The sequence below is a fragment of the Macaca fascicularis genome, chromosome 11 (genome assembly GCF_037993035.2).
Source record: "Macaca fascicularis isolate 582-1 chromosome 11, T2T-MFA8v1.1".
Classification (NCBI taxonomy): Eukaryota; Metazoa; Chordata; class Mammalia; order Primates; family Cercopithecidae; genus Macaca; species Macaca fascicularis.
Window position 1 is genome coordinate 123711353 of NC_088385.1, and position 26575 is coordinate 123737927.

The 26575-nt window shown below is 47.7% G+C and overlaps 1 protein-coding gene across 7 annotated transcripts in view; it reads left to right on the forward strand.

Moving 5' to 3' along the window:
* The window catches only part of RNFT2 (ring finger protein, transmembrane 2), a 112961-nt gene that overhangs the window by 5224 nt on the left and 81162 nt on the right, over window positions 1-26575 (forward strand). For all 7 annotated transcript variants that reach the window (XM_045366039.3, XM_045366037.3, XM_074007967.1 and 4 more), the window contains exons 3-5: window positions 4192-4250; window positions 12931-13397; window positions 16893-16969. In XM_045366039.3, the coding sequence (XP_045221974.1) occupies window positions 4192-4250; window positions 12931-13397; window positions 16893-16969 (603 nt within the window). The remainder of the gene's footprint in view (window positions 1-4191; window positions 4251-12930; window positions 13398-16892; window positions 16970-26575) is intronic.

The following is a 26575-nucleotide window of genomic DNA, read 5'->3' on the forward strand; positions in this document are numbered from 1 at the left end:
CTGATGTGTCTAGGGTCACACAGAGGTTCCTGATGTGTCTAGGGTCACACAGAGGTCACCGATGTGTCTGGGGTCGCACAGAGAGGTCACTGATGTGTCTGGGGTCACACAGAGGTCACTGATGTGTCTAGGGTCACACAGAGAGGTCACTGATGTGTCTGGGGTCGCACAGAGAGGTCAGTGATGTGTCTAGGGTCGCACAGAGAGGTCACTGATGTGTCTGGGGTCACACAGAGAGGTCACTGATGTGTCTGGGGTCGCACAGAGAGGTTCCTGATGTGTCTAGGGTCACACAGAGAGGTCACTGATGTGTCTGGGGTCGCACAGAGAGGTCACTGATGTGTCTGGGGTCACACAGAGAGGTCACTGATGTGTCTGGGGTCACACAGAGAGGTTCCTGATGTGTCTAGGGTCACACAGAGAGGTCACTGATGTGTCTGGGGTCACACAGAGGTCACTGATGTGTCTGGGGTCGCACAGAGAGGTTCCTGATGTGTCTAGGGTCACACAGAGAGGTCACTGATGTGTCTGGGGTCACACAGAGAGGTCACTGATGTGTCTAGGGTCACACAGAGAGGTCACTGATGTGTCTAGGGTCACACAGAGGTTCCTGATGTGTCTAGGGTCACACAGAGGTTCCTGATGTGTCTAGGGTCACACAGAGAGGTTCCTGATGTGTCTAGGGTCGCACAGAGAGGTCACTGATGTGTCTGGGGTCACACAGAGGTCACTGATGTGTCTGGGGTCGCACACAGAGGTCACTGATGTGTCTAGGGTCGCACAGAGAGGTCACTGATGTGTCTGGGGTCACACAGAGAGGTCACTGATGTGTCTGGGGTCACACAGAGAGGTCACTGATGTGTCTAGGGTCACACAGAGGTTCCTGATGTGTCTAGGGTCACACAGAGGTTCCTGATGTGTCTAGGGTCACACAGAGAGGTTCCTGATGTGTCTAGGGTCACACAGAGAGGTTCCTGATGTGTCTGGGGTCACACAGAGAGGTCACTGATGTGTCTAGGGTCGCACAGAGAGGTCACTGATGTGTCTAGGGTCACACAGAGAGGTCACTGATGTGTCTAGGGTCACACAGAGGTCACTGATGTGTCTGGGGTCACACAGAGGTCACTGATGTGTCTGGGGTCACACAGAGAGGTTCCTGATGTGTCTAGGGTCACACAGAGAGGTCACTGATGTGTCTAGGGTCACACACAGAGAGTTTACTGATGTGTCTAGGGTCACACAGAGGTTCCTGATGTGTCTAGGGTCACACAGAGGTCACTGATGTGTCTGGGGTCGCACAGAGGTCACTGATGTGTCTGGGGTCGCACAGAGGTCACTGATGTGTCTGGGGTCACACAGAGGTCACTGATGTGTCTGGGGTCGCACAGAGAGGTCACTGATGTGTCTGGGGTCACACAGAGGTCACTGATGTGTCTAGGGTCACACAGAGAGGTTACTGATGTGTCTAGGGTCACACAGAGGTCACTGATGTGTCTGGGGTCGCACAGAGAGGTCACTGATGTGTCTAGGGTCACACAGAGGTTCCTGATGTGTCTAGGGTCACACAGAGGTCACCGATGTGTCTGGGGTCGCACAGAGAGGTCACTGATGTGTCTGGGGTCACACAGAGGTCACTGATGTGTCTAGGGTCACACAGAGAGGTCACTGATGTGTCTAGGGTCACACACAGAGAGTTTACTGATGTGTCTAGGGTCACACAGAGGTTCCTGATGTGTCTAGGGTCACACAGAGGTCACTGATGTGTCTGGGGTCGCACAGAGAGGTCAGTGATGTGTCTGGGGTCGCACACAGAGGTCACTGATGTGTCTGGGGTCGCACAGAGGTCACTGATGTGTCTGGGGTCACACAGAGGTCACTGATGTGTCTGGGGTCGCACAGAGAGGTCACTGATGTGTCTGGGGTCACACAGAGGTCACTGATGTGTCTAGGGTCACACAGAGAGGTTCCTGATGTGTCTAGGGTCACACAGAGGTCACTGATGTGTCTAGGGTCGCACACAGGTCACTGATGTGTCTAGGGTCACACAGAGGTCACTGATGTGTCTGGGGTCGCACAGAGAGGTTCCTGATGTGTCTAGGGTCACACAGAGAGGTCACTGATGTGTCTAGGGTCACACAGAGAGGTCACTGATGTGTCTAGGGTCACACACAGAGAGTTTACTGATGTGTCTAGGGTCACACAGAGGTTCCTGATGTGTCTAGGGTCACACAGAGGTCACTGATGTGTCTGGGGTCACACAGAGAGGTCACTGATGTGTCTGGGGTCGCACAGAGAGGTCAGTGATGTGTCTGGGGTCGCACACAGAGGTCACTGATGTGTCTGGGGTCGCACAGAGGTCACTGATGTGTCTGGGGTCACACAGAGGTCACTGATGTGTCTGGGGTCGCACAGAGAGGTCACTGATGTGTCTGGGGTCACACAGAGGTCACTGATGTGTCTAGGGTCACACAGAGAGGTTACTGATGTGTCTAGGGTCACACAGAGGTCACTGATGTGTCTGGGGTCGCACAGAGAGGTCACTGATGTGTCTAGGGTCACACAGAGGTTCCTGATGTGTCTAGGGTCACACAGAGGTCACCGATGTGTCTGGGGTCGCACAGAGAGGTCACTGATGTGTCTGGGGTCACACACAGAGGTTCCTGATGTGTCTAGGGTCACACAGAGAGGTCACTGATGTGTCTGGGGTCACACAGAGAGGTCACTGATGTGTCTAGGGTCACACAGAGAGGTCACTGATGTGTCTGGGGTCGCACAGAGAGGTCAGTGATGTGTCTAGGGTCACACAGAGAGAGTTTACTGATGTGTCTAGGGTCACACAGAGGTCACTGATGTGTCTGGGGTCACACACAGAGGTCACTGATGTGTCTAGGGTCACACAGAGGTCACTGATGTGTCTGGGGTCACACAGAGGTTCCTGATGTGTCTGGGGTCGCACAGAGAGGTTCCTGATGTGTCTAGGGTCACACAGAGGTTCCTGATGTGTCTAGGGTCACACAGAGGTCACTGATGTGTCTAGGGTCACACAGAGGTCACTGATGTGTCTGGGGTCGCACAGAGAGGTCAGTGATGTGTCTGGGGTCACACAGAGGTCACTGATGTGTCTGGGGTCACACAGAGAGGTCACTGATGTGTCTGGGGTCGCACAGAGAGGTCAGTGATGTGTCTAGGGTCACACAGAGGTCACTGATGTGTCTAGGGTCACACAGAGGTTCCTGATGTGTCTAGGGTCACACAGAGGTTACTGATGTGTCTAGGGTCACACAGAGAGGTCACTGATGTGTCTGGGGTCACACAGAGGTCACTGATGTGTCTAGGGTCACACAGAGAGGTCACTGATGTGTCTAGGGTCACACACAGAGAGTTTACTGATGTGTCTAGGGTCACACAGAGGTCACTGATGTGTCTGGGGTCGCACAGAGAGGTCACTGATGTGTCTGGGGTCGCACAGAGAGGTTACTGATGTGTCTAGGGTCACACAGAGAGGTCACTGATGTGTCTGGGGTCGCACACAGAGGTTCCTGATGTGTCTAGGGTCACACAGAGAGGTCACTGATGTGTCTAGGGTCACACAGAGAGGTCACTGATGTGTCTAGGGTCACACAGAGGTCACTGATGTGTCTGGGGTCACACAGAGGTCACTGATGTGTCTGGGGTCGCACAGAGAGGTCACTGATGTGTCTGGGGTCGCACAGAGAGGTTCCTGATGTGTCGGGGGTCACACAGAGGCGTTACTGATGTGTCTAGGGTGACACAGAGGTTCCTGATGTGTCTGGGGTCGCACAGAGAGGTTCCTGATGTGTCTAGAGTCGCATGTTAGCGGCAGCGTCCACCCAGAATCCATGTCTCCTGCTAGTCTGCTGCCCACTTCACTTCATTCGGCACCTCTTGGCTGCACAGTTCACTGCATTATCCTCTCACATGAGGACTTCCTCCACCTCTGAGTCTCATCGTCCTCCTCTGTGAAATGCGATGATAGCTTTCCTAATGGGATAGAATTTCACATTGAGGATGGAATGGCATGAAAGATTGAAATACATGTTGGAAAATGCCAGAGAGCACTAGGGGTCTAAGATATGACTAGTGCGGGTTTGCAGTTTACAATTACCTTGGCAATCTGACAGGCAGTGGGAGTGTTGGGAGACTCTGGCTCACCCATGTGTTGGGTTTTAGGTGTTAAGGAAGATGCAGAGACGCCACAGCAGCAACACGGATAACATTCCACCTGAAAGGTAGGCATTCCTGGTTCTGTTCCATCTGAGGGCTCTGGGCTCTGGTGGTGAGGGGCAACCCGAAACTGGATTGAACAATGCCTCCCACTCAGTGTTAGTTGTTAGAGTCACAGTGATGGCCTCATACTAAACATTCAATGCATAATAGCTTGCTCTTTCTTTTATGCTAAATTTCAAAGCCTTTTGTGACAGGTGAGCCATCTGACTCATTGTACCAATGAATGTACCTGTGGGATTTTAATTTATGGAGATGTCTTTGTCCATACAGGCTGCTATCACAAAAATGTCATAGAATGGGTGGTTTCAACAACAAATGTTTATCTCTCACAGTGCTGGAGGCTAGGAAGTCCAAGGTGAAAGCTCCAGCATGTTCAGTGTCTGCGAAAGGCCCACTTTCTGGTTCACTGATGGCCATTCTCTTGCTATGTCCTAATGTGGTGAAGGGAAGGGGATCTGTCTGGGTCTCCTTTTTAAGGGCACTAATCCCATTCGTGAAGAGCCCATCTCATCACCTAATCATTCCCAAAGGCCCACCTTCTAGTACTATCGCATTGCAGGTTAGGTTTCTTTTTTGAGAGAGGGTCTTGCTCTGTTATCTGTTACTGCACTGCTAGAGTGCAGTGGTGATCATGGCTCATTATAGCCTCCAAATCCTAGGCTCAAGCAATCCTCCTGCCTCAGTCTCCCGAGTAGCTGGGGCTACAGGCATGTGCCACCATACCTAGCTAATTTTTAAATTTCTTTTGGTAGAGATGGGGGTCTCACTAAGTTGTCCAGACTGGCCTCAAACTCCTGGGCTCAAACGATCTTCCTACCTTGACCTCTCAAAGCCCTGGGATTATAGATGTGAACCACCGTGCCTGGCGTGGGTTAACTTTCAACATAAGAATCTGCAGAGGACACAAACATTGAGATCATAGCTCTGAGAAACAACACGGAGAGGCTAATGACATTGAAAGATGAGATTTTTATTTCTTCCATTTCTCAAGAGGAGGGGCATACTGCTACATGCAGGGCCGCCTGGGGAAGCACCAGCATCAGTCAGGGGGCAGAAAGGACCGAGGAAAAAGCATAGGTCACAGCCTTTATTGTGTTTTCTGGGGGAAAGAAAGACAAGTCAGGGGAAATAGTTTAGGACTGGCTAGTTTGAATCATGTTGGTGGGCTCTGGGGTATCAAGGTGGTCTCTTTTTTTTTTTTTTTTTTGAGATAGGATCTCCCTCTGTTGCCCAGGCTAGAGTGCAATGGCAGGATCTCGGCTCACTGCAGCCTCGACCTCTCAGGCTCAAGTGATCCTCCTACCTCAGCCTTCCAAGTAGCTGGGACTGAAGGCATGCACCACCATGCCCAGCTAATTTTTGTATTTGTAGAGACAGGTTTTTGTTATGTTTCCCAGGCTGGTCTCAAGCGACCTGCCCACCTTGGCCGCCCAAGGTTCTGCTTGCTGGGATTATAAGCACAAGCCACCACGCCTGTCCTCAAGGTGCTCTTTAGTTTGGTATCTGGCCCTGGATGATTTAGGACAGGATGCATTTGTAAAACTTAGATGAAGGAAGGGCCATGCAGTGACTCACGCCTGTAGTCCCAACACTTTGGGAGACCAAGGTGGGAGGATAACCTGAGTCCAGGAGTTAGAGACCAGCCTAGGTGACATGGGGAGATCCTGTCTCTACAAAAAAAAATTTTAAACTAGCCAGGCATGGTGGTGCATGTCTATAGTCTCAGCACTTTAGGAAGCCAAGGTGGGAGGATCGCTTGAGCCCAGAAGTTTGAGACCAGCCTGGGCAAAATAGGGAGACCCCATCTCTACAAAAAATAAAAACTAACCCAATATGGTGGCATGCATCTGTGGTCCTAGTTACTCAGGAGGCAGAGGTGAGAGGATTGCTTGAGCCTAGGAGGCGGAGGTTGCAGTGAGCTATGATTGCACCACTGCATTCCAGCCTGGGCAACAGAGTGAAACCCTGTCTCAAAAAAAAAAAAAAAGTGAAATGAAGCAGTGGTTGGGGTTATGGGCTCTGGATCGCAAGGACATGTACATAACTTTGGCCATTCGTTTGGCCTTGTGATTAATAGGTAGGACCAGATAGAATCTAAAAAAAACAAAACAAAACAAAACAAAAGTTAAAATGCTCATGAGCTAGAATTTTTTTTTTTTTTTTTGAGACGAAGTCTCGCTCTGTCACCCAGGCTGGAGTGCAGTAGCGTGATCTCAGCTCACTGCAACCTCCTGGGTTCAAGCTACTCTCATGCCTCTGCCTCCCGAGTAGTTAGGAGTACAGGTGCGCGCTACCATGTTTGCCTAATTTTTTTTGTATTTTAGTAGAGATAGGGTTTCACCATGTTGGCCCGGCTGGTCTCAAACTCCTGAGCTTGGGCAATCCACCCACCTCAACTTCCCAAAGGGCTGGGATTATAGGCATGAGCCACTGCACCCAGCCTAGAATTTATATCTATTAAAACCCAAGAGGGAACACACCTGGGGGCCTGTTCTCAGGTTGGGACAGCCTCCAGCCCCAGAAGCCCCATGCTAGCACATGCATCCAAGAGGCAGGCAGCCAAGCCTTCCCTTCCTCACATCCCAGCGCTGGGACTGAGTTTTATATGGTACCTGCCTGTTCTGCAGGGAAGAACACAGGGCTCAGCCAAACCCCAGCTCAGCCACTTCCCACCTGTGGTGACTTTGGTACGTGACTTCACCCCTAGGTCTCAGCTTCTCCATCCAAAAATGGCAGGTGACAGAACTCAAGAGTTGCTTATGGGCCGGGCGCAGTGGCTCATGCCTGTAATCCCAGCACTTTGGGAGGCTGAGGCAGGTGGATCACCTGAGATCAGGAGTTCGAGACCAGCGTGGCCAATGTGGTGAAACCCCATCCCTACTAAAAATACAAAAATTAACCAGGTATGGTGGCAGATGCCTGTAGTCCCAGCTACTCAGGAGGCTGAGGAAGGAGAACCACTTGAACCCTGGAGGTGGAGGCTGCAGTGAGCAGAGATCACGCCACTACACTCCAGCCTGGGTGACAGAGCAAGACTCCATCTCAAAAAAAAAAAAAAAAAAAAAAAAGAGTTGGTTATGGATGAAGGAGTGAGTGTGAAGATGCAGAAACAGCATCCAGCTTGTAAGAAGCCTGCGTGTTGGAACCTTTTCCGCCTCTAAAGACAACATTGCCATCTGCTCTCAAGTGAACCATGAGATCTCTTGGGGGCAAAGACCACAGCAGGAAACTCAAACCGTGTATTGAGTGCTTATGCTGTGCCAACCGCAACATTACCCCAGTAAGAGCACCCATTTTACAGATGCAGAAGCTGAGGCTCAGAGAGGGGAAGGAAATTACCTAAAGTCACACAGCCAGGAAGTAGCAGGGCTGAGATCTGGGCCCCCATCCATGTGTCCCCCAGCACCTGTGCTTTGAGATAGCACATTTTGGCTGCCTACTGTCTGAGCAGAACCACTTCCCCTCCTGGGTTGCCTCAAGCTCTGGCGCTTAAGTGGTTAAGTTGGAAGCGCAGCCTCTGTCCCCCTAAGGAATACTCTTTCCCAGTTAGGCTGAAATCTCAGCTGGATGCAGGGGAGAGGCCCAGGGAAGGGAGGCCAGCTATAAAAAGCCCCTTGGTGGGTTGAGTCTTCCCTGGTTGTACTGGAGGCCCCTGAGCCCAGCGAACTCAGAGTGCTGGCAAGCTCAAGGGGGACGGGATGGCTTTCTAGGGCCCCTTGGGTGGCCACGGAGAGAGAGTGGCCTCCTCATGAGCCAACGTGGGTACCTGCCAGGACTCTTGCTTTCTGAGCTGAGCTCTTTGAAGTGCAGAAAAAGCTCAAGTCCCCTTGAGGATCATAGCCATGGTGTTTGCTGTTGTTGTCATTATTAATATTATCATTATTATGATCCAGAGCCCAGTGGAGGAGGAGCGCATATTTCCTGGGCTTTTGGAGCCAGCAGGGATGGAGCTTGGTGGGGGAGGGAATCCAATCGTGAGTTCCCTCCATTGCACCAGATTTTTTTTTTTTTTTTTTTTTTTTTTGAGATAGAGTCTCACTGTGTTGCCCAGGCTGGAGTGCAGTGGCACAATCTCAGCTCACTGCAACCTCTGCCTCCCAGGTTCAAGTGATTCTCCTGCCGAAGCCTCCTGAGTAACTGGGATTACAGGTGCGCACCCCATGCCCGGCTAATTTTTGTATTTTTAGTAGAGAGGAGTTTTTGCCATATTGGCCAGGCTGGTCTCAAACTCCTGGCCTCAAGTGGTTCACCCACCTCATCCTCCCAAAGTGCTGGGATTACAGGTGTGAGCCACCACACCCAGCCTGCTTCAAACTCCTGACCTCAAGTGATCTGCCCACCTTGGCCTCCCAAAGTGCTGGGATTATAGGCATGAGCCACCAGGCCTGGCCTCACTGGGTTTTTAGTAACATACCTGTAGGCCCAGTTTGTGCAGCCAGGGGAACCACCGTGTCCCCCTGCTGTGTGTCACAGGTGTTCTGCAAGATGTTAAATGGCTTTTCATGGGTAAAAAAAATTCAAATAAGTTTGGGGAACACTGGGCTTAAGCAAAGTCCATTTTTTCACTTGCAGGCCTTCTCAGAGCCTTTAGTATGCCTGTTCATGCATTCCTTCAAACACTTTTTATTGAGCATGTTCTGAGTGCCAGGTGCATTGTACAGGGTGGTAAAGATACAGTGGGGAGCAAGGTTATGGTCTTTGACCCTGTGGAGTGGAGCTCTGTCCAAAGCTATGGTTCGCAGCACTGATCACACATTAGAATCACTGTAACGGGGGGCGGTGGGGAATGGTGGCTCATGCTTGTAATCCCAGCACTTTGGGAGGCCAAGGCAGGTGGATCACTTGAGCACAGGAGTTCGAGACCAGCCTGGCCAAAATGGTGAAAACCCATCTCTACAAAAAAATACAAAAATTAGTCAAGTGTAGTGGCACACACCTGTGATCCCAGCTACTCGGGAGGCTGAGGCATGAGAATCACTTGAGCCCAGGAGGCAGAGGTTGCAGTGAGCGGAGATTGCGCCACTGCACTCCAGCCTGGGTGACAGAGGGAGACCCTGCTCAAAAAAAAAAAAAAAAAAAACAAGAATCCCTGAGGGGACTCTGAGTAACTTCAGATGCTGGGAGCCACCCACAAAGATTTTGATTCAGTTGGTCTCCAGTGGGGTCGGGGCACCTGTCTTTTTCAAAAGTTCCCCCAAGTGATTATAATACATGGCCAGGGTTGAGAGCCACAGGTCTTGAGGGAAAGATGAGGGATAAAATGACAGCTGTGATCAATAATCCTGTGCAGGTGACGTGAGGGTGCAGTGAGGACAAGGAGCAGGGGACTGTCACTGTCTGGGGGGGAGGGAAGCCTCAATCCAGGAAGGGAGATTTTAGCTGAAATGTGACAGATGAGCGTGCATTACCTAGTTGGGATGGGGTGCGGGTAGGGGAGACATCCCGGTGAAGGTGACAGCCTGTATTAGAAAGCCCTTGAACGGCGAGAAAGGGGCACATGATAAGATTGGAGTTTGGGGCCAAATAATCCAGGGTGCCTGGTGACTTCATCTCTCTGAGCCTCAGTTTCTTTGTCAGTAAAGAACATGATAGTTGGGAATGATATTTGTACATCTACAGGGTTCCTCTGAGACCATGGGAAGGAACACAGAATGGGAAGCGCTGGGAGGGCTTTTAGTGGGATTGTGAAATAATCAAATACAGCCGGCCCTCCATATTCATGGGGGGGTTGGTTCCAAGACCCCATGGATACGAGAATATGCAGCTGCTCAAGTCCCTTGTATAAAATGGCTAGGACAGTCAGCCCTTTGTATCTGTGGGTTTTGGTCCACAACCCAAGGTTGGTTGAATCCTTAAATATGGATGCCGGACTGTACGTGTTTTATTATTATTTATTTACTTACTTATTTATTGAGAAAGCATCTCACTCTGTCACCCAGGCTGGAGTGCAGTGGCGTGATCTTAACTCACTGCAACCTCTACCTCCTGGGCTCAAGCCGCCCTCCCACCTCAGCCTCCCCACTAGCTGGGACTATGGGTGCGTGCCACCATGCCTGGCTAATTTTTTAATTTTTTGTAGAGACAGGTTCTTCCTATGTTGCTCAGGCTGGTCTTGAACTCCTGGGCTCAAGGGATCTGCCCATCTTGGCCTCTCAAAGTGCTGGGATTATAGGCGTGAGCCACCATAGCTGGTCTTTTATATATTTTAAAACATATTTCCTGGAGCCAGTAGCAATGGCACATGCCTATAATCCCAGCTACTCAGGAGGCTGAGGTGGGAGGATCACTTGAGCCCAGGAGTTGGAGGCTGTAGTGAACTATGATCGCACCACTCCAGCCGGGCAGCAGAGTGAGACTCCTGTCTCTCCCGGTGTATAATGGTCTCGTATAATAGATGATATGAGATTAAGTGTGAAAACAGTGGAAAATTTCCACCAGAGCCTCCGTCCTGCTGCCATTTTGGACTGAGTGACATCTGACATACATTTATTAAGCACCTACCGTGTGCCTTGGGTTGTGGGGTCCAGAGAATGAATGAAGCCCAGCCCATTTTCAGTAAGCTCATGGTATATCTGGAGTCTCTTAGTGGTCTGTGGAGGTGCCTGCAGGGTGAGAGAAGGAGGGAGTGGCTCTTTGTCCTCCCTACTCCCCAACACATGCACGTCGAGCACATCAGCTCCGCTTGCATCTGTGGTGTGGACTGAGTTTGCAATGCAGTGATTCCACTTGACAAGAGGATGAACCCTCGTCTGGGCACAGTGGCTCCTGCCTGTAATCCCAGCACTTTGGGAGACCGAGGCGGGCAGATCACCTGAGGTCAGGAGTTTGATACCAGCCTGGCCAACATGGTAAAACCCTATCTCTACTAAAAATACAAACATTACACAGGCATGATGGTGAGCGCCTGTAGTCCCAGCTACTTGGGAGGCTGAGGCAGGAGAATCGCTTGAACCGGGGAGGCGGAGGTTGCAGTGAGCCAAGATCGCGCCACTGCACTCCAGCCTGGGTGGCAGAGCGAGACTCTGTCTCAAAAGGAAAAAAGAAAGAAAAGAGGATGAACCTAAGAATAGAAAGGTGGTATCCAGAACTTGGTGTTCGTGGGAAACGGCACCCAATACTGGGCTCTCCATTCCTGCAGGCCTAACTCCGGGCTCTCTGCTCTGCCAGCAGTGGCTCTGCAGGAGCCACAGAATCCTTTGCCTGATTCCAACCCAAGAGGCCCTTGCTTGGAACTAGAGAAAGCAATTTGGCCTCGCAGGTCTTCCATAGGAATTAGAGATAACAGTTGCCACGTATTGAGAACCTATTATTGCAAAACGTATTTTAAATTTAACGCCCCCACCCCCAGGAATTCTATTCGGGAATAGAGAGGCCCATTGTTCAGGTAAGAAAGCTGAGTGCAGAGGTATAAGTCCCCTAGAACAGGTGGAGCTGGAGCTTGAATGTGGGCCTCCCAGCTAAGTCTTCTTCGCATTACTCTCTGCCGCCCACCCAATGTCAGCTGTGACCAAGGCTGGCCCCTCTGGGGAACTGGGGGACATTGAACTTGAAGACTGCAGAGCCAGGGGTCCTTGGGATCCCGAGGTAATTCTAGAATCATAGAATTCTGTGCACCCTTTTCAACGAAATGTGCTGGTTACTAAAATGGGCTCTAGAGAGAGTCGGCCTGGGTTCGAATCTCCCCTGCTCCATCCCTTACCAGCTCTGTGACTCTGGACAAGTTACTTTCTCTCTCTGAGCCTCCATTTCTTTATCCGTAAAGCGGGAATATCAGTAGGACCTAATTCCAGGGTTGATGGGAGGATTTAGTAAGTTAATCAATGCAAAACACTCAGAAGACTCTCTGACACATAGTAGGTTTCAATAAAGGTTATGACCTATTGTTATTAATATTATTTGTATTAGTTCCTAGGACTGCCGTAACAAAGTACCGTACCCCGAGGGGAGGGGCTTAAACAACAGAAATTTCTTTTAACAAATTCTGGAGGCTGGAAGGCTGAGATCAGGGTATCAGCAGGGTTGGTTCCTTCTGAAGCCTCTCTCCTTGGCTTGTGGACGGCCGTCTTCTCCCTGGGTGTTTACATGGTCTACTGTCTGTACCTGTCTGTGTCCTAATCTCTTCCTCTTTTTTTTTTTTCCTTTTGAGACAGTCTCTCTGTCGCCCAGGCTGGAGTGCAGTGGTGAGGCCTTGACTCACTGCAGCCTCAACCTCCTGGGCTCAAGTGATCCTCCCACCTCAGCCTCCTGAGTAGCTGGGACTACAGGCGTGTACCACCATGCCTGGCTAATTTATCTCTATTTCTTGTAAAGATGGGGTCTCCCTATGTTGCCCAGGCTGGTTTTGAACAACTGGGCTCAAGTGATCCCACCTCTGACTCCCAAAGTGCAGGGATTACAGGCATGAGCCACTGCATCAGCCCTAACCTCTTCTTATAGGGACAGCAGTCACACTGGATTGGGACCCACTCCAATGACTTCGTTTTAACTTCATTGCCTCGTACAGACCCTATCTTTAAACAGGGTCACATTCTGAGGTCCTGGGAGGAAGGACCTCATGTGAATTTGAGGAGGGACACAGCTCAACCCATAACATAATTGATATTATTGGTTCCCATCCTCCTCTGGAGTAAGGTCTTTTCCATCTGCCTGACTTCCTGGGGTTTTTCTCCCCTTGTCACCCAGAAACCGCAGCCAGACGCTCAGCTCTGAGGCGAGTGTGGATGAAGGCGGCGTCTTTGAGAGTCTGAAGGCAGAGGCGGCCTCCCCACCAGCGCTCTTCTCGGGCTTATCAGGAAGCCTCCCCACCAGCTCGTTCCCCTCCAGCCTGGTGCTGGGCTCCTCCGCTGGCGGTGGGGACGTGTTCATCCAGATGCCCGCATCCAGGGAGGAAGGAGGGGGCCGGGGCGAGGGGGGTGCCTACCACCACCGCCAGCCCCACCACCACTTCCACCACGGCGGCCACCGCGGGGGCTCCCTGCTGCAGCACGTGGGTGGGGAGCACCGGGGGCACTCGGAGGAGGGAGGTGACGAGCAGCCTGGGACGCCTGCCCCTGCCCTGTCCGAGCTGAAGGCTGTGATCTGCTGGCTCCAGAAAGGACTCCCCTTCATCCTGATCCTCCTGGCCAAACTGTGCTTCCAGCATAAGCTCGGTGAGTTCTGGGGGCATGGGTGTCCTGGCCATGGGCTTCAACACGCGGGCTGCCTGCAGCCTGTGGGGTGGGGGCTCCTCCTCTGAAGCCCAGGGAGAGACAGTAGAGACCAACATGGGCTTCAGAGTGTGGGATTCTGAGTCAGACCTGGGTTCAAATCCTGGCTGACTAGCTGTGTGACTTTGGGCAAGTCACTTGGCTTCTCTGAGCCTATTTCCTCATCTGTCTAGTGGGAGTTATGATAGAAACTTCCTTGCTAGTTGGCTAGTGTGAAGGAGTCCTGTGTAATAACTCAAACTGCTGGAGTCTGCACCCTAGCTCTGTCCCCTCCTAGCTGTGTGATGCTAGGTGCATTATTTAACCTCTCTGTGCCTCAGTTTCATCATCTGTAAAGTGGGGGTATGATTTTATATTCTTCATGGGATAACAGTGATGTTAAATTTGAGTTAATGTGTATAAAACACATTATTATATATATAAGCTAGAGTGCAGTGGTGCAGGTCTCAGCTCACTGCAGCCTTCGCTCACTGCAACTTTTGCCTCCCAAGTTCAAGCGATCCTCCCACCTCAGCCTCCTGAGTAGCTGGGACTACAGGCATGTGCTGCCACGCCCGGCTACATGTAAAATTTTTTGTAGAGTCAAAGTCTTACTATATCAGCCTCCCAAAGTGCTGGGATTACAGGTACAAGCCACTGCCCCAGCCTACTATATTTATTATTCACACACATTGAAATATTTAACATAGAGGCTGGCATACAGCAAATGATGAATAAATACTACCTACTGTTATTATTAGGAAATAATATAATGATTCATAAAGTGCTCAGCCTCCTATCTGACACATAGTCAACAGTCAGTAATTGGCCTCTAGTATACTGTTTTTCGTTTGTTTGTTTTGACATGGAATTTTGCTCTTGTTGCCTTGGCTGGAGTGCAATGGTGCAACCTCTACTCACTGCAACCTCTGCCTCCCAGGTTCAAGCAATTCTCCTGCCTCAGCCTCCCAAGTGGCTGGGATTACAGGCAACAGCCACCACGCCTAGCTAATTTTTGTATTTTTTAGTAGGGACAGGGTTTCACCATGTTGGCCAGGTCTCGAACTCCTGACCTCAGGTGTTCTGTCCGCTTCAGCCTCCCAAAGTGCTGGGATTATAGGCGTGAGCCACTGTGCCTGGCCTAGTGTACCGTTATTGTTATCATTAATGTTACTTACTGTTTTTTTGTTTGTTTGTTTTTGTTTTTGAGATGTAGTCTCACTCTGTCACCAGGCTGGAGTACAGTGGCGTGATCTCAGCTCACTGCAAACCTCCGCCCTCTGAGTTTAAGCGATTCTCAGCCCTAACCTCAAGTGATCCACCTGCCTTGGCCTCTCAAAGTGCTGGGATTACGGGCATGAACCACCACACCCGGCTTACTTATTAGATCATGGTGTTGCTGTGCCCCGGCCGGCTTATAGGCTGTTGTTTTAGTACTGCAGTAGGAGTGATGGTAAGAATTATCTTGTGGGCTACTATTTTCCATGAGAAAATATCAGGCAGGTGCAGTGGCTCGTACCTATAATCCTAACACTTTGCGAGGCCAAGGCGGGAGGATTGCTTGAGGCCAGGAGTTCAAGACCAGCCTGGGAAACATAGTGAGACCCTATCTCTACTAAAAAAAAAAGAAAAAGAGAGAGAGAAAGCCTCGAGAGGAGCTGAGACCATTCTTTATTTCTTATTTTCTTCTCTCTGGGATTCCTCCACCTTCCTTGCTGGGGTGCTGTCCTATCAGCCCCACCCTTTCTATTCCTAGAAGTGAAAGCTGGCATGTTCCCCATTACCCTGAATTCTGGCATCACAGCTAAGATTTGTTTCGTGAGTATGGTCGTTTTCTTTTTCACTTGGCAGGTTTTGTTTTTTTGTTTTTTTTTTTTTGGTTGTTGTATTTTAATCACAGAGAAGAGCACCAAAAAGGATTATGGGGCTTCTCATTCTTATTTTATGTGCTTATAGTGAAGAAATACCGCTTCTACAAAGTAGATCTGGAAAAATAGCTGGAGTGCACATACCTATTAAAAGAGTAAGTGAGGCCGGGCACAGTGGCTCACGCCTGTAATCCCAGCACATTGGGAGGCTGAGTTGGGCAGATCACTTGAGGTCAGGAGTTTGAGCCCAGCCTGGCCAACATGGTGAAACTCCATCTCTACTAAAAATACAAAAATTAGCTGGGTGTGGTGGCAGGCACCTGTAATCCCAGCTACTCGGGAGGCTGAGGCACAAGAATCACTTGAAACCGGGAGGTGGAGGCTGCAGTGAGCTGAGATTGCACCACTGCACTCCAGCCTGGACAACAGAGTGTGACAGTGCCAGATAGATAGATAGATAGATAGATAGATAGATAGATAGATAGATAGATAGATAGATAGATAGATAGGGCGAGCATCAGGTGAAAGAGGAATCCTGTCTGCAAATAACAAAAAACAGGACTCAAAAATCATTATTCCAAGAGAATTCCAAGATTGTAGCTTGGCAAACAGTGGCCAATTACATGACTGGTGGAAGAAAATTCAATTCCGTTATGCCATCTGCCTGGGTCATGTTTGTCTGTTAGCTGGGATTTTTTTTTTTTCTCATTGAACATTAAACTTGAATTCCTTATGGGTGCTGTGAGTTCTTTCTTTCTTTCTTTTTTTTTTTTTTTAAAGTCAGAGTCTTGCTCTGTTGCCCAGGCTGGAGTACAGTGGTGTGATCTCGACTCGCTGCAGCCTCCTCATCCTGGGTTCAAGCAATTCTTGTGCCTCAGCCTCCTGAGTAGCTGTGACTACAGGTGTGTCTACCACGTCCAGCTAATTTTTGTAGTTTTAGTAGAGATGTGATTTCACCATGTTGGCCAGGCTGGTCTCAAACTCCTGATCTCAAGTGATCTGGCTACCTCGGCCTCCCAAAGTGCTGGGATTACAAGCGTGAGCCACTGTGCCCAGCTGTGAGGTTTTTCAATGTATGCTTTTATCACAAATTCTATCTGATTCTATCAGATTCTTTTTGAAAGTAGAAATAATAAGAGGCATCATTTACTAACTGCTAGGGATTATGATCTAGAAGCTTTATCCCTCCATGAGGTGTAAGTAATGTTATTGCTGTGTCCATTTTTACAGATGAGGAAACTGGGGCTCAGAGAGGTGCAGTGACTTGCCCAAGCTCACACAGAGAGGGAGTGGCAGAGCTGGGAATTGAACCTGGCCCTTACCAGACTGCACAGCCCATCCCCTTAGCCAGTGCTATAAAGTATCCCCACAGGGACCTAAATCCTGTCCCTAAGTCAGAATGACTCAGAATTCCCAGAGATTTAGATGGCAGCCCAAATCCCCCAGAAGTGGGATTTTAAAAAAAATTTTTCTCTCTCTTCTGTCAACTCCAAGGGGCCCACGGATGTGTCTTTTCCCTCATGTTGCTCAGCACCCGGGCTAGGCCTGATGAGTCTAAGTGGGTGACGTCAGGCCCTTCTCTGTCCCACAGGCATCGCTGTGTGCATTGGGATGGCTAGCACCTTCGCCTATGCCAACTCCACGCTCCGAGAACAGGTCTCTCTGAAGGTGAGTCACCTGCCAACCTAGTCTCCTGTGGCTGCCGCAACAAATAGCCACAAGCCAGGCGCAATCTTCCCGCTAAGTCTCCAAAGTCCGTTGTATCATTCTCATGCCTTTGCGTCCTCATAGCTTAGCTCCCACATATCAGTGAGAACATACGATGTTTGGTTTTCCATTCCTGAGTTGCTTCACTTAGAATAATAGTTTCCAATCTCATCCAGGTCACTGCAAATGCTGTTAATTCATTCCTTTTTATGGCTGTGTAGTATTCCATCATATATGTGTACATATATGTGTGTGTATATATATACACACACATATATGATGGAATATATATATACACACACACATACACATACCACAATTTCTTTATGTACTTGTTGATTGATGGGCATTTGGGTTGGTTCCAAGATTTTGCCATTGTGAATTGTGCTGCTATAAACATGCGTGTGCAAGTATTTTTTTTGAATAATGATTTCTTTTCCTCTGGGTAGATGCCTAACAGCAGGATTGCTGGATCAAATGGTTGCTCTACTTTTAGTTCTTTAAAGAATCTCCACACTGTTTTCCATAGTGGTTGTACTAGTTTACATTCCCACCAGCAGTGTACAAGTGTTCTCTGTCCACCGCATTTACACTAGCATTTATTGTTTTTTTGATTTTTTGATTACGACCATTCTTGCAGGAGTGAGGTGGTATCACATTGTGGTTTTGATTTGCATTTCCTTGATCATGAGTGACGTTGAGCATTTTTTCACATTTTTGTTGGCCATTTGTGTATCTTCTTTTGAGAATTGTCTCTTCATGTCCTTAGCCCACTTTTTGATAGGATTGTCTGTTTTTTTCTTACTGATTTGAGTTCATTGTAGATTCTGGATAATGTCCCTTGACAGATGTACAGATTGTGAAGATTTTTCTCCCACTCTGTGGGTCATCTGTTTACTCTGCTGACTGTTCCTTTTGCCGTGCAAAAGCTCTTTAGTTTAATTAGGTCCCAGCTATTTATCTTTGTCTTTATTGCATTTCCTTTTGGGTTCTTAGTCATGAAATCCTTGCCTAAGCCAATGTCTAGAAGGGTTTTTCTAATGTTATCTTCTAGAATTTTTATAGTTTCAGGTCCTAGGTTTAAATCCTTAATCCATCTTGAGTTGATTTTTGTATAAGGTGAGAGATGAGGATCCAGTTTCATTCTCCTCATGTGGCTAGCCAATGATCCCAGCACCATTTGTCAAAAAGGGTGTCCTTTCCCCACTTTATGTTTCTGTTATGTTCAGTTAGCTGTAAGTATTTAGGTTTATTTCCGGGTTCTCTATTCTGTTCCATTCATCTATGTCCCTATTTTTGTACCAGTACCACACTGTTTTGGTTACTATGGCCTTATAGTATAGTTTGAAATTAGGGAGTGTGATGCCTCCAGATTTGTTCTTTTTGCTTAGTCTTACTTCAGTTATGTGGGCTCTTTTTTGGTTCCACATGAATTTTAGAATTGTTTTTTTCTAATTCTGTGAAGAATGATGGTAGTATTTTGATGAGGATTGTATTGAATTTGTAGATTGCTTTTGGCAGTATGGTCATTTTCACAATATTTATTCTACCAATTCATGAGCATGGGATATGTTTCCATTTGTTCGTGTCATCTATGATTTCTTTCAGCAATGTTTTGTAGTTGTCCTTGTAGATGTTTTTTGACTCCTTGGTTAGGTATATTCCTAAGTTTTGTTTTGTTTTGTTTTGTTTTGTTTTTTGCAGCTATTGTATAAGGGATTGAGTTCTTGATTTGATTCTCCACTTGGTTGCTGTTGGTATATATAAAAGAGCTACTGATTTGTGTACATTAATCTCGTACCTGGAAATTTTGTTTTATATTGGCTGGGTTCATCACAGATGGCTTTTATTACACTGAGGTATGTCCCTTTTTTTTTTTTTTTTTTTTTTTTTTGAGACGGAGTCTGGCTCTGTCGCCCAGGCTGGAGTGCAGTGGCGCGATCTCGGCTCACTGCAAGCTCCGCCTCCCGGGTTTACGCCATTCTCCTGCCTCAGCCTCCCGAGTAGCTGGGACTACAGGCGCCCGCCACCTCGCCCGGCTAGTTTTTTTTTTTGTATTTTTTAGTAGAGACGGGGTTTCACCGTGTTAGCCAGGATGGTCTCGATCTCCTGACCTCATGATCCGCTCGTCTCGGCCTCCCAAAGTGCTGGGATTACAGGCTTGAGCCACCGCGCCCGGGCGGTATGTCCCTTGTATGCCGATTTTGCTGAGAGTTTTAATTGCAAAGGATGCTGGATTTTGTCTAATGCTTTTTCTGCATCTATTGAAATGATCAGGTGATTTTTGTTTTTAATTCTGTTTATGTGGTGTATCACATTTATTGACTTGCGCATGTTAAACCATCCCTGCATCCCTGGTATGAAACCCACTTGATCATGGTGGATTATCTTTTTGGTAATTTGTTGGATTCAGTTAGGAAGTATTTTGTTAAGGATTTTAGCGTCTATGTTCATCAAGGATATCCATCTGTAGTTTTCCTTTTTGGTTATGTCCTTTCCTGGTTTTGGTATTAGGGTGATGCTGGCCTCATAGAATGAGTTAGGGAGGGTTCCTTCTTTCTCTATCTTGTGGAATAATGTTAAAAAGATTGGTACTAATTCTTCTTTGAATGTCTAGTAGAATTCTGCTGTGAATCTGTCTGGTCCTGGTCATTTTTTTGTTGGTAATTTTTAAATTACCATTTCAATCTCACTGCTTGTTATTGGTCTGTTTAGGGTATCTGATTCTTCCTGATTTAAGCTAGAAGGGTTGTATTTTTCCAGGAATTTATCCATCTCTTCTAGGTTTTCTAGTTTATGTGCATAAAGGTGTTCATAGTAGCCTTGATTGACCTTTTATATTTCAGTGGTGTCAGTTGAAATATCTTCTGTTTTGTTTCTTAGTGAGGTCATTGGATTTTCTCTCTTCTTTTCTTGGTTAATCTTGTCAATGGTCTATCAGTTTATCTTTTCAAAGAACCAGCTTTTTGTTTCATTTATCTTTTGAATTTTTTTTTGTTGTTGTTTCAATTTCATTTAGTTCTGCTCTGATCTTGGTTATTTCCTTTATTCTGCTGGGTTTGGGTCTGGTTTCTTCTTGTTTCTCTAGTTCCTTACGGTGTGATTTTAGAGTGTCAGTTTGTGCTCTTTCAGTGTTTTCGATGTAGGCATTTAGGGCTATGAACTTTCCTCTTAGCACCGCCTTTGCTGTATCCCAGAGGTTTTGATAGGTTGTGTCATTATTGTCATTCAGTTTGAAGAATTTTTAAATTTCCATCTTGATTTCGTTTTTGACCCAATGCTCATTCAGGAGCAGGTTATTTAATTTCCGTGTATTTGCATGGTTTTGAAGGTTCCTTTTGGAGTTGATTTCCAGTTTTATTCCGCTGTGGTCTGAGAGAGTACTTGATATAATTTCAATTTTCTTAAATTTATTGAGGCTCATTTTGTGACCTATCATGTAGTCTATCTTGGAGAAAGTTCCATGCGCTGTTGAATAGAATGTGTATTCTGCAGTTGTCAGATGAAATGTTCTGTATGTATCTTAAATCCATTTGTTCCAAGGTATAGTTTAAATCCATTGTTTCTTTGTTGACTTTCTGTCTTGATGATCTGTCTAGTGCTGCCAGTAGAGTACTGAAGTCCCCCACTATTATTGTGTTGCTGTCTGTCTCATTTCTTAGGTCTATTAGTAATTGTTTTCTAAATTTGGGAGCTCCAGTGTTAGGTGCATATATATTTAGAAATATGACATTTTCCTGTTGGACAAGGCCTTCTACCATTATATAATGTCCCTCTTTGTCTCTTTTAACCACTGTTGCTTTAAAGTTTGTTTTGTCTGATATAAGAATAGCTACCCCTGCTTGCTTTTGGTGTCCATTTGCATGAAATGCCTCTTTCCACCCCTTTAAGTTTATGTGAGTCCTTATGTGTTAGGTGAGTCTCCTGAAGGCAGCAGATGATTGGTTGGTGAGTTCTTATCTATTCTGTGGTTCTGTGTCTTTTAAGTGGAGCATTTAGGCCATTTACATTCAATGTTAGTATTGAAATGTGAGGTACCATTGCATTCATCATGCTCTTTGTTGCCTGTGTACTTTGGGTTTTTTCATTTTTTGTTTTCGCTTTTTAACTTGTATTTTTGTTTTATGGTCCTGTGTGATTTATGCTTTAAAGAGGTTCTGTTTTGATGTGTTTCCAGGATTTGTTTCAAGATTTAGAGCTCCTTTTAGCAGTTCTTATAGTGGTGACTTGGTAATGGTGAATTCTTGGTAATGGTGAATTCTCTCAGCATTTGTTTGTCTGAAAAATACTGTATCTTTCCTTCATATGTGATTGTTAGTTTCACTGGATACAAAATTCTTGGCTAATCATTGTTTTGTTTGAGGAGGCTGAAGATAGGGCCCCAATCCCTTCTGGCTTGTAGGGTTTCTGCTGAGAAATCTGCTGTTAATCTGACAGGTTTTCCTTTATAGGTTAGCTGGTGCTTCTGTCTCACAGCTGTTAAGACTCTTTCCTTTGTTTTAACTTTGAATAACCTGATGACAGTGTGCCTAGGCAAAGACCTTTTTGCGATGAATTTCCCAGGTGTTCTTTATGCTTCTTGTATTTGGATGTCTAGGTCTCTAGCAAGGCCTGGGAAGTTTTCCTTGATTATTCCCCCAAATATGTTTTCCAAGTTTTCAGACTTCTTTTCTTCTTCAGGAACACTGATTATTCTTAAGTTTTGTCATTTAACATAATCCCAGACTTCTTGGAGGCTTTGTTCATATTTTCTTATTCTTTTTTCTTTGTCTTTGTTCGATTGGGTTAATTCAAAGACCTTGTCTTCGAACTCTGAATTTCTTTCTTCTACTTGTTCAAGTCTATTGCTAAGACTTTCCAGAGTATTTCACATTTCTAAAAGTGTGTCCAAAGTTTCCTGAATTTTTTATTGTTTTTTCTTTAAGCTATCTATTTCCTTGAGTATTTCTCCCTTTACTTCTTGTATCATATTTTGGATTTCATTGCATTGGGCTTTGCCTTTCTCTGGTCCCTCCCTGATTAGCTTAATAACTAACCTCCTGAATTCTTTTTCAGGTAAATCAGGGATTTCTTCTTGGTTTAGATCCATTGCTGGTGAACTAGCGTGATTTTTGAGGGGTGTGAAGAGCCTTGTTTTGTCATATTACCAGGGTTGGTTTTCTGGTTCCTTCTCATTTGGGTAGGCTCTGTCAGACGGAAGGTCTAGGGCTGAAGGCTGTTGTTCAGATTCTTTTGTCCCACGGGGTGTTCCTTTGTTATATTCTCCCCCTTTTCCTATGGATGTGGCTTCCTGTGAGCCAAACTGCAGTGATTGTTGTCTGTCTTCTGGGTCTAGCCACCCAGTGAGTCTACCTGGCTCCAGGCTGGTACCGGGGGTTGTCTGCACAGAGTCCTGTGATGTGAACTGTCTATGGGCCTCTCAGCCGTGGATACCGGTGCCTGTTCCCGTGGAGGTGGTGGAGGGTACAATGGACTCCATGAGGGTTCTTAGCTTTGGTGGTTTAATGTGCTATTTTTGTGCTGGTTGGCCTCCTGCCAGGAGGTGGCGCTTTCCAGAGATCATCAGCTGCCCTAATGTAGAGAGGAACCAGCAGGGCCCTAGAACTCCCAAGTTCATTTGCCCATTGTCTTCCGCTACCAGGGAAGACCTACCTAGGGAAGGACCTGGTGGGGGTGAGGCTAGGCGTGTCTGACCTCAGACTCTTCCTTGGGCGGGTCTTGCTATGGGGGAAGTAGGTGACATTCCCAGCTCACTGGAGTTGTGTACCACGGAGGATTATGGCTGCTTCTGCTGAGTCATGCAGGTTGTCAGGGAAGTGGGGGAAAGCTGGCAGTCACAGGCCTCACCCAGCTCCCATGCAAAATGAAGGGCCGGTCTCACTCCCACTGTGCTCACCGCAACAGCCCCCAGACCGTTTTCAGGTGGAGAGCGATAGGGGCTTGAAAACCCGCCCCAGGCTGTCCACTTCCCAGCTGCTAAATAAGAGGGTTCAGTTCTTCCCCTGCTGTGGAGTCTGCACGCTGGATTTGCACCCTCCCCTGAGTTCTGGCCAGGAGGCTTCTTACCCTGTTCAAATTATTTCATTGTTCAGCTAGAGATTTGCTTCTCCCTATGGAGTTTTAGCCCCTGCTCCTACCCATTGGATCTCCGTGGTGCCAGGCAGGAAAGGACTGCTCGGGGACCCAGCGAGCTCCCAGGGCCTTGCTGTTGCTTCCTTTACCCCTGTATTTTGCTCGGCTCTCCAAATTGACTCAGCGCCAGATAAAGTCGGAAACTTCTCCCGCAAATAGACCTTCAGCTTGCCTGGTGAGGGTGAGTGTTCGGGGGAGGAGGGTCTCCCTTTCCCATTTCCGCAGTTGGGGCACTCACAGTTTTGGGGGGCTCTCCTGGGTCCTGCAGGAGCGGTCCACTTCCTTCAGAGAGTCTGTGGGTCCTCTCGGGATTGCTGGTTTGTCCTTGCAGTCAATCTGGTGCTAAAATTCACAGTGCGAGCTGCCACCCGCTGCTCTGTCTGGAGCTGCAATCTAGTCCTGCCTCCCATCTGCCATGATCTCACCAAAACCTCTTCTTTTATTTTATAATTTTTAGAGACAGAGTCTTGCCCTGTCCCCCAGGCTGGAGTGCAGTGGCATGACCATAGCTTATTGCAGCTTCCAACTCCCAGGCTCAAGCGATCCTCCGACCTCAGCCTCCTAGGGAGGCCATTCTTCTGCTTGTCACCCCTGGGTAGATCCCTGAATGTTCCTTCCTTCTCCCCTCCAACAGCAGCATCTCCTTCACATCCCCCTGGCCGAGTCCCTTTACGCCACAGACATTCAGCTCATTAGCTCACTTTCTTTTTTTTTTTTTTTTTTTTTTTTTTTTTTGAGATGGAGTCTTGCTCTGTCGCCCAAGCTGGAGTGCAGTGGCGCGATCCTGGCTCACTGCAAGCTCCGCCTCCTGGGTTCACGCCATTCTCCTGCCCCAGCCTCCCGAGTAGCTGGGACTACAGGTGCCCGCCACTGCACCCGGCTCATTTTTTGTATTTTTAGTAGAGACGGGGTTTCACCGTGGTCTCGATCTCCTGACCTTGTGATCCGCCCGCCTCGGCCTCCCAAAGTGCTGGGATTACAGGCATGAGCCACCGCGCCCGGCCCATTAGCTCACTTTCATTTTTTGTTTGTTTCTTTTTGAGACGGAATCTTGCTCTGTTGCCCAGGCTGAAGTGCAGTGGCATGATCTCGGCACACTGCAACCTCTGCCTCCCAGGTTCAAGCAATTCCCCTGCCTCAGTCTTCCCAATAGCTGGGATTACAGACACACACCACCATGCCCAGCTAATTTTGTATTTTTAGTAGAGATGGGGTTTTGCCATGTTGGCCAGGCTGGTCTCAAACTCCTGACCTCAGGTAATCTGCATGCCTCGGCCTCCAAAAGTGCTGGGATTACAGGCGTGAGCCACCACACCTGGCCCCATTAGGTTACTTTCATTCCACCTTCATGCTTATGGCCATACCTCTTACGCTGCTGGGTGGACATAGAGCTTCACCGCCATCCTCCTGCATGTCCTCTGTGTCTGCTGAGCCCATTGCTCATCTCAGCAGGTTCATCCCAGCAACCGGGGAGGGAAACAAAATCATTCTGTCATTTTCCCACCGAGGAAAGAGTGGCTCAGAGACACTAAGTTCCTTACCTGAGGTCACACAGCCAGTGCAAGTGGTGGCATCATGATTTGCACCCAGGTAGTTGAGCCCATGCTCATTCCAGGTTCAAATCCCTACTCCTCCACCCACCTGCAGACCCTCAATTAGGTTACCTTGGTGATCTCAGCCTCAGGTGCTGCCTCTGGAAAAGAGCCTGTTGGCACCAGTTCACAAACCCATTGAAAGGATTAAATAAAATAGTGCATCTAGGCAGGTCGTGGTGGCTCATGCCTGTAATCCCAACTACTCACCTGTAATCCTAACTACTCAGGAGGCTGAGGCATGAGAATCATTTGAATCTGGGAGGTAGAGGTTGCAGCGAGCCAAGATCACACCACCGCACTCCAACCTGGGTGACAGAGTGAGACTCTGTCTTAAAAAAGAAGAAAAAAATAAAAGCCAGGCGCGGTGGCTCATGCCTGTAATCCCAGCACTTTGGGAGGCCAAGGTGGGTGGATCACTTGAGGTCAGGAGTTCAAGACCAGCCTGAACAACGTGGTGAAATCCCATCTCTACTAAAAAAATACAAAATTAGCCGGGTGTGGTGACTCACACCTGTAATCCCAGGTACTTGGGAAACTGAGGCAGGAGAATTGAACCCAGGAGGTGGAGGTTGAAGTGAGCCAAGATCATGTCATTGCACACCAGCCTGGGCAATAAGAGTGAAACTCCATCAGAAAAGAAAAAAAAAGACAGAAAAGAGAGAAAAGAAAGGAAGGAAGGAAGCAAGGAGGGAGGGAGGAAGGGAGAGAGGGAGGGAAAGAAGGAAGGAAAAGAAGGAGTGCATACAAGGTGTTAAGCACAAGTACTGGGCATGGTGGCCTATGCCTCTAATCCCAGCAACTCAGGAGGCTGAGGCAGGAGGATCTCTTGAACCCAGGAGTTTGAGACCAGCCTGGGCAACATAGCAAGACCCCCCCTCTTCTCTACAATTTTTTTTTTTTTTTTTTGAGATGAAGTCTCAGTCTCTCACCCAGGCTGGAGTGCAGTGGTGCGATCTCCACTCGCTGCAACCTCCGCCTCCCAAGTAGTGAGATTACAAGTGTGTACCACCAAGATTACCAAGCGATTCTCCTGCCTCAGCTTCCTGAGTAGGTGAGATTACAGGCGCATGCCACCACACCCGGCTCATTTGTGTATTTTTAGTAGAGATGGGGTTTCACCACGTTGGCCAGGCTGGTCTTGAATACCTGACCTCAGGTGATCCACCAACCTCAGCCTCCCAAAGTGCTGGGATTACAGGCGTGAGCCACTGCACCCGGCTTGCAAAATATTTTCTAAAAGTTAGCCAGGTGTGGTGGCATGTGCCTCTCCTCCTAGCTACTCAGGAGGCTGAAGCAGGAGGATTGCTTGATCCCAGGAGTTCAAGGCTGCAGTGAGCTATGATTACACTACTGCACTCCAACCTGGGCAACAGAGCAAGACCTTCTCTGTTAAAAAAAAAAAAAAAAAAAGAAGGTGCTGTTTAGCATGGCGCCTGGCATATAGGAAACATTTAATTGAGCTAGTTTTCAAAAGTCTGTGCTTTCAGAAAAAAAAAAAAAAAAAAAAAATCTCATAAAAAAGTGGCCTAAGGATGTGAATAGGCAATTCTCAAAAGAAGATATACAAATGGCCAACAAACTTATGAAAAAATACTCAACATCACTAATGATCAGGGAAATGCAAATCAAAACACAATGCGATACCACCTCACTCCTGCAAGAATGGCCGTAATCAAAAAATCAAAAAATAATAGATGTCGGTATGGATGCAGGAACACTTTTACACTGCTGGTGCGGACATAAACTAATACAACCACTATGGAAAACAGTGTGGAGATTCCTTAAAGAACTAAAAGTAGATCTACCATTTGATCCAGAAATCCCACTACTAGGCATCTAC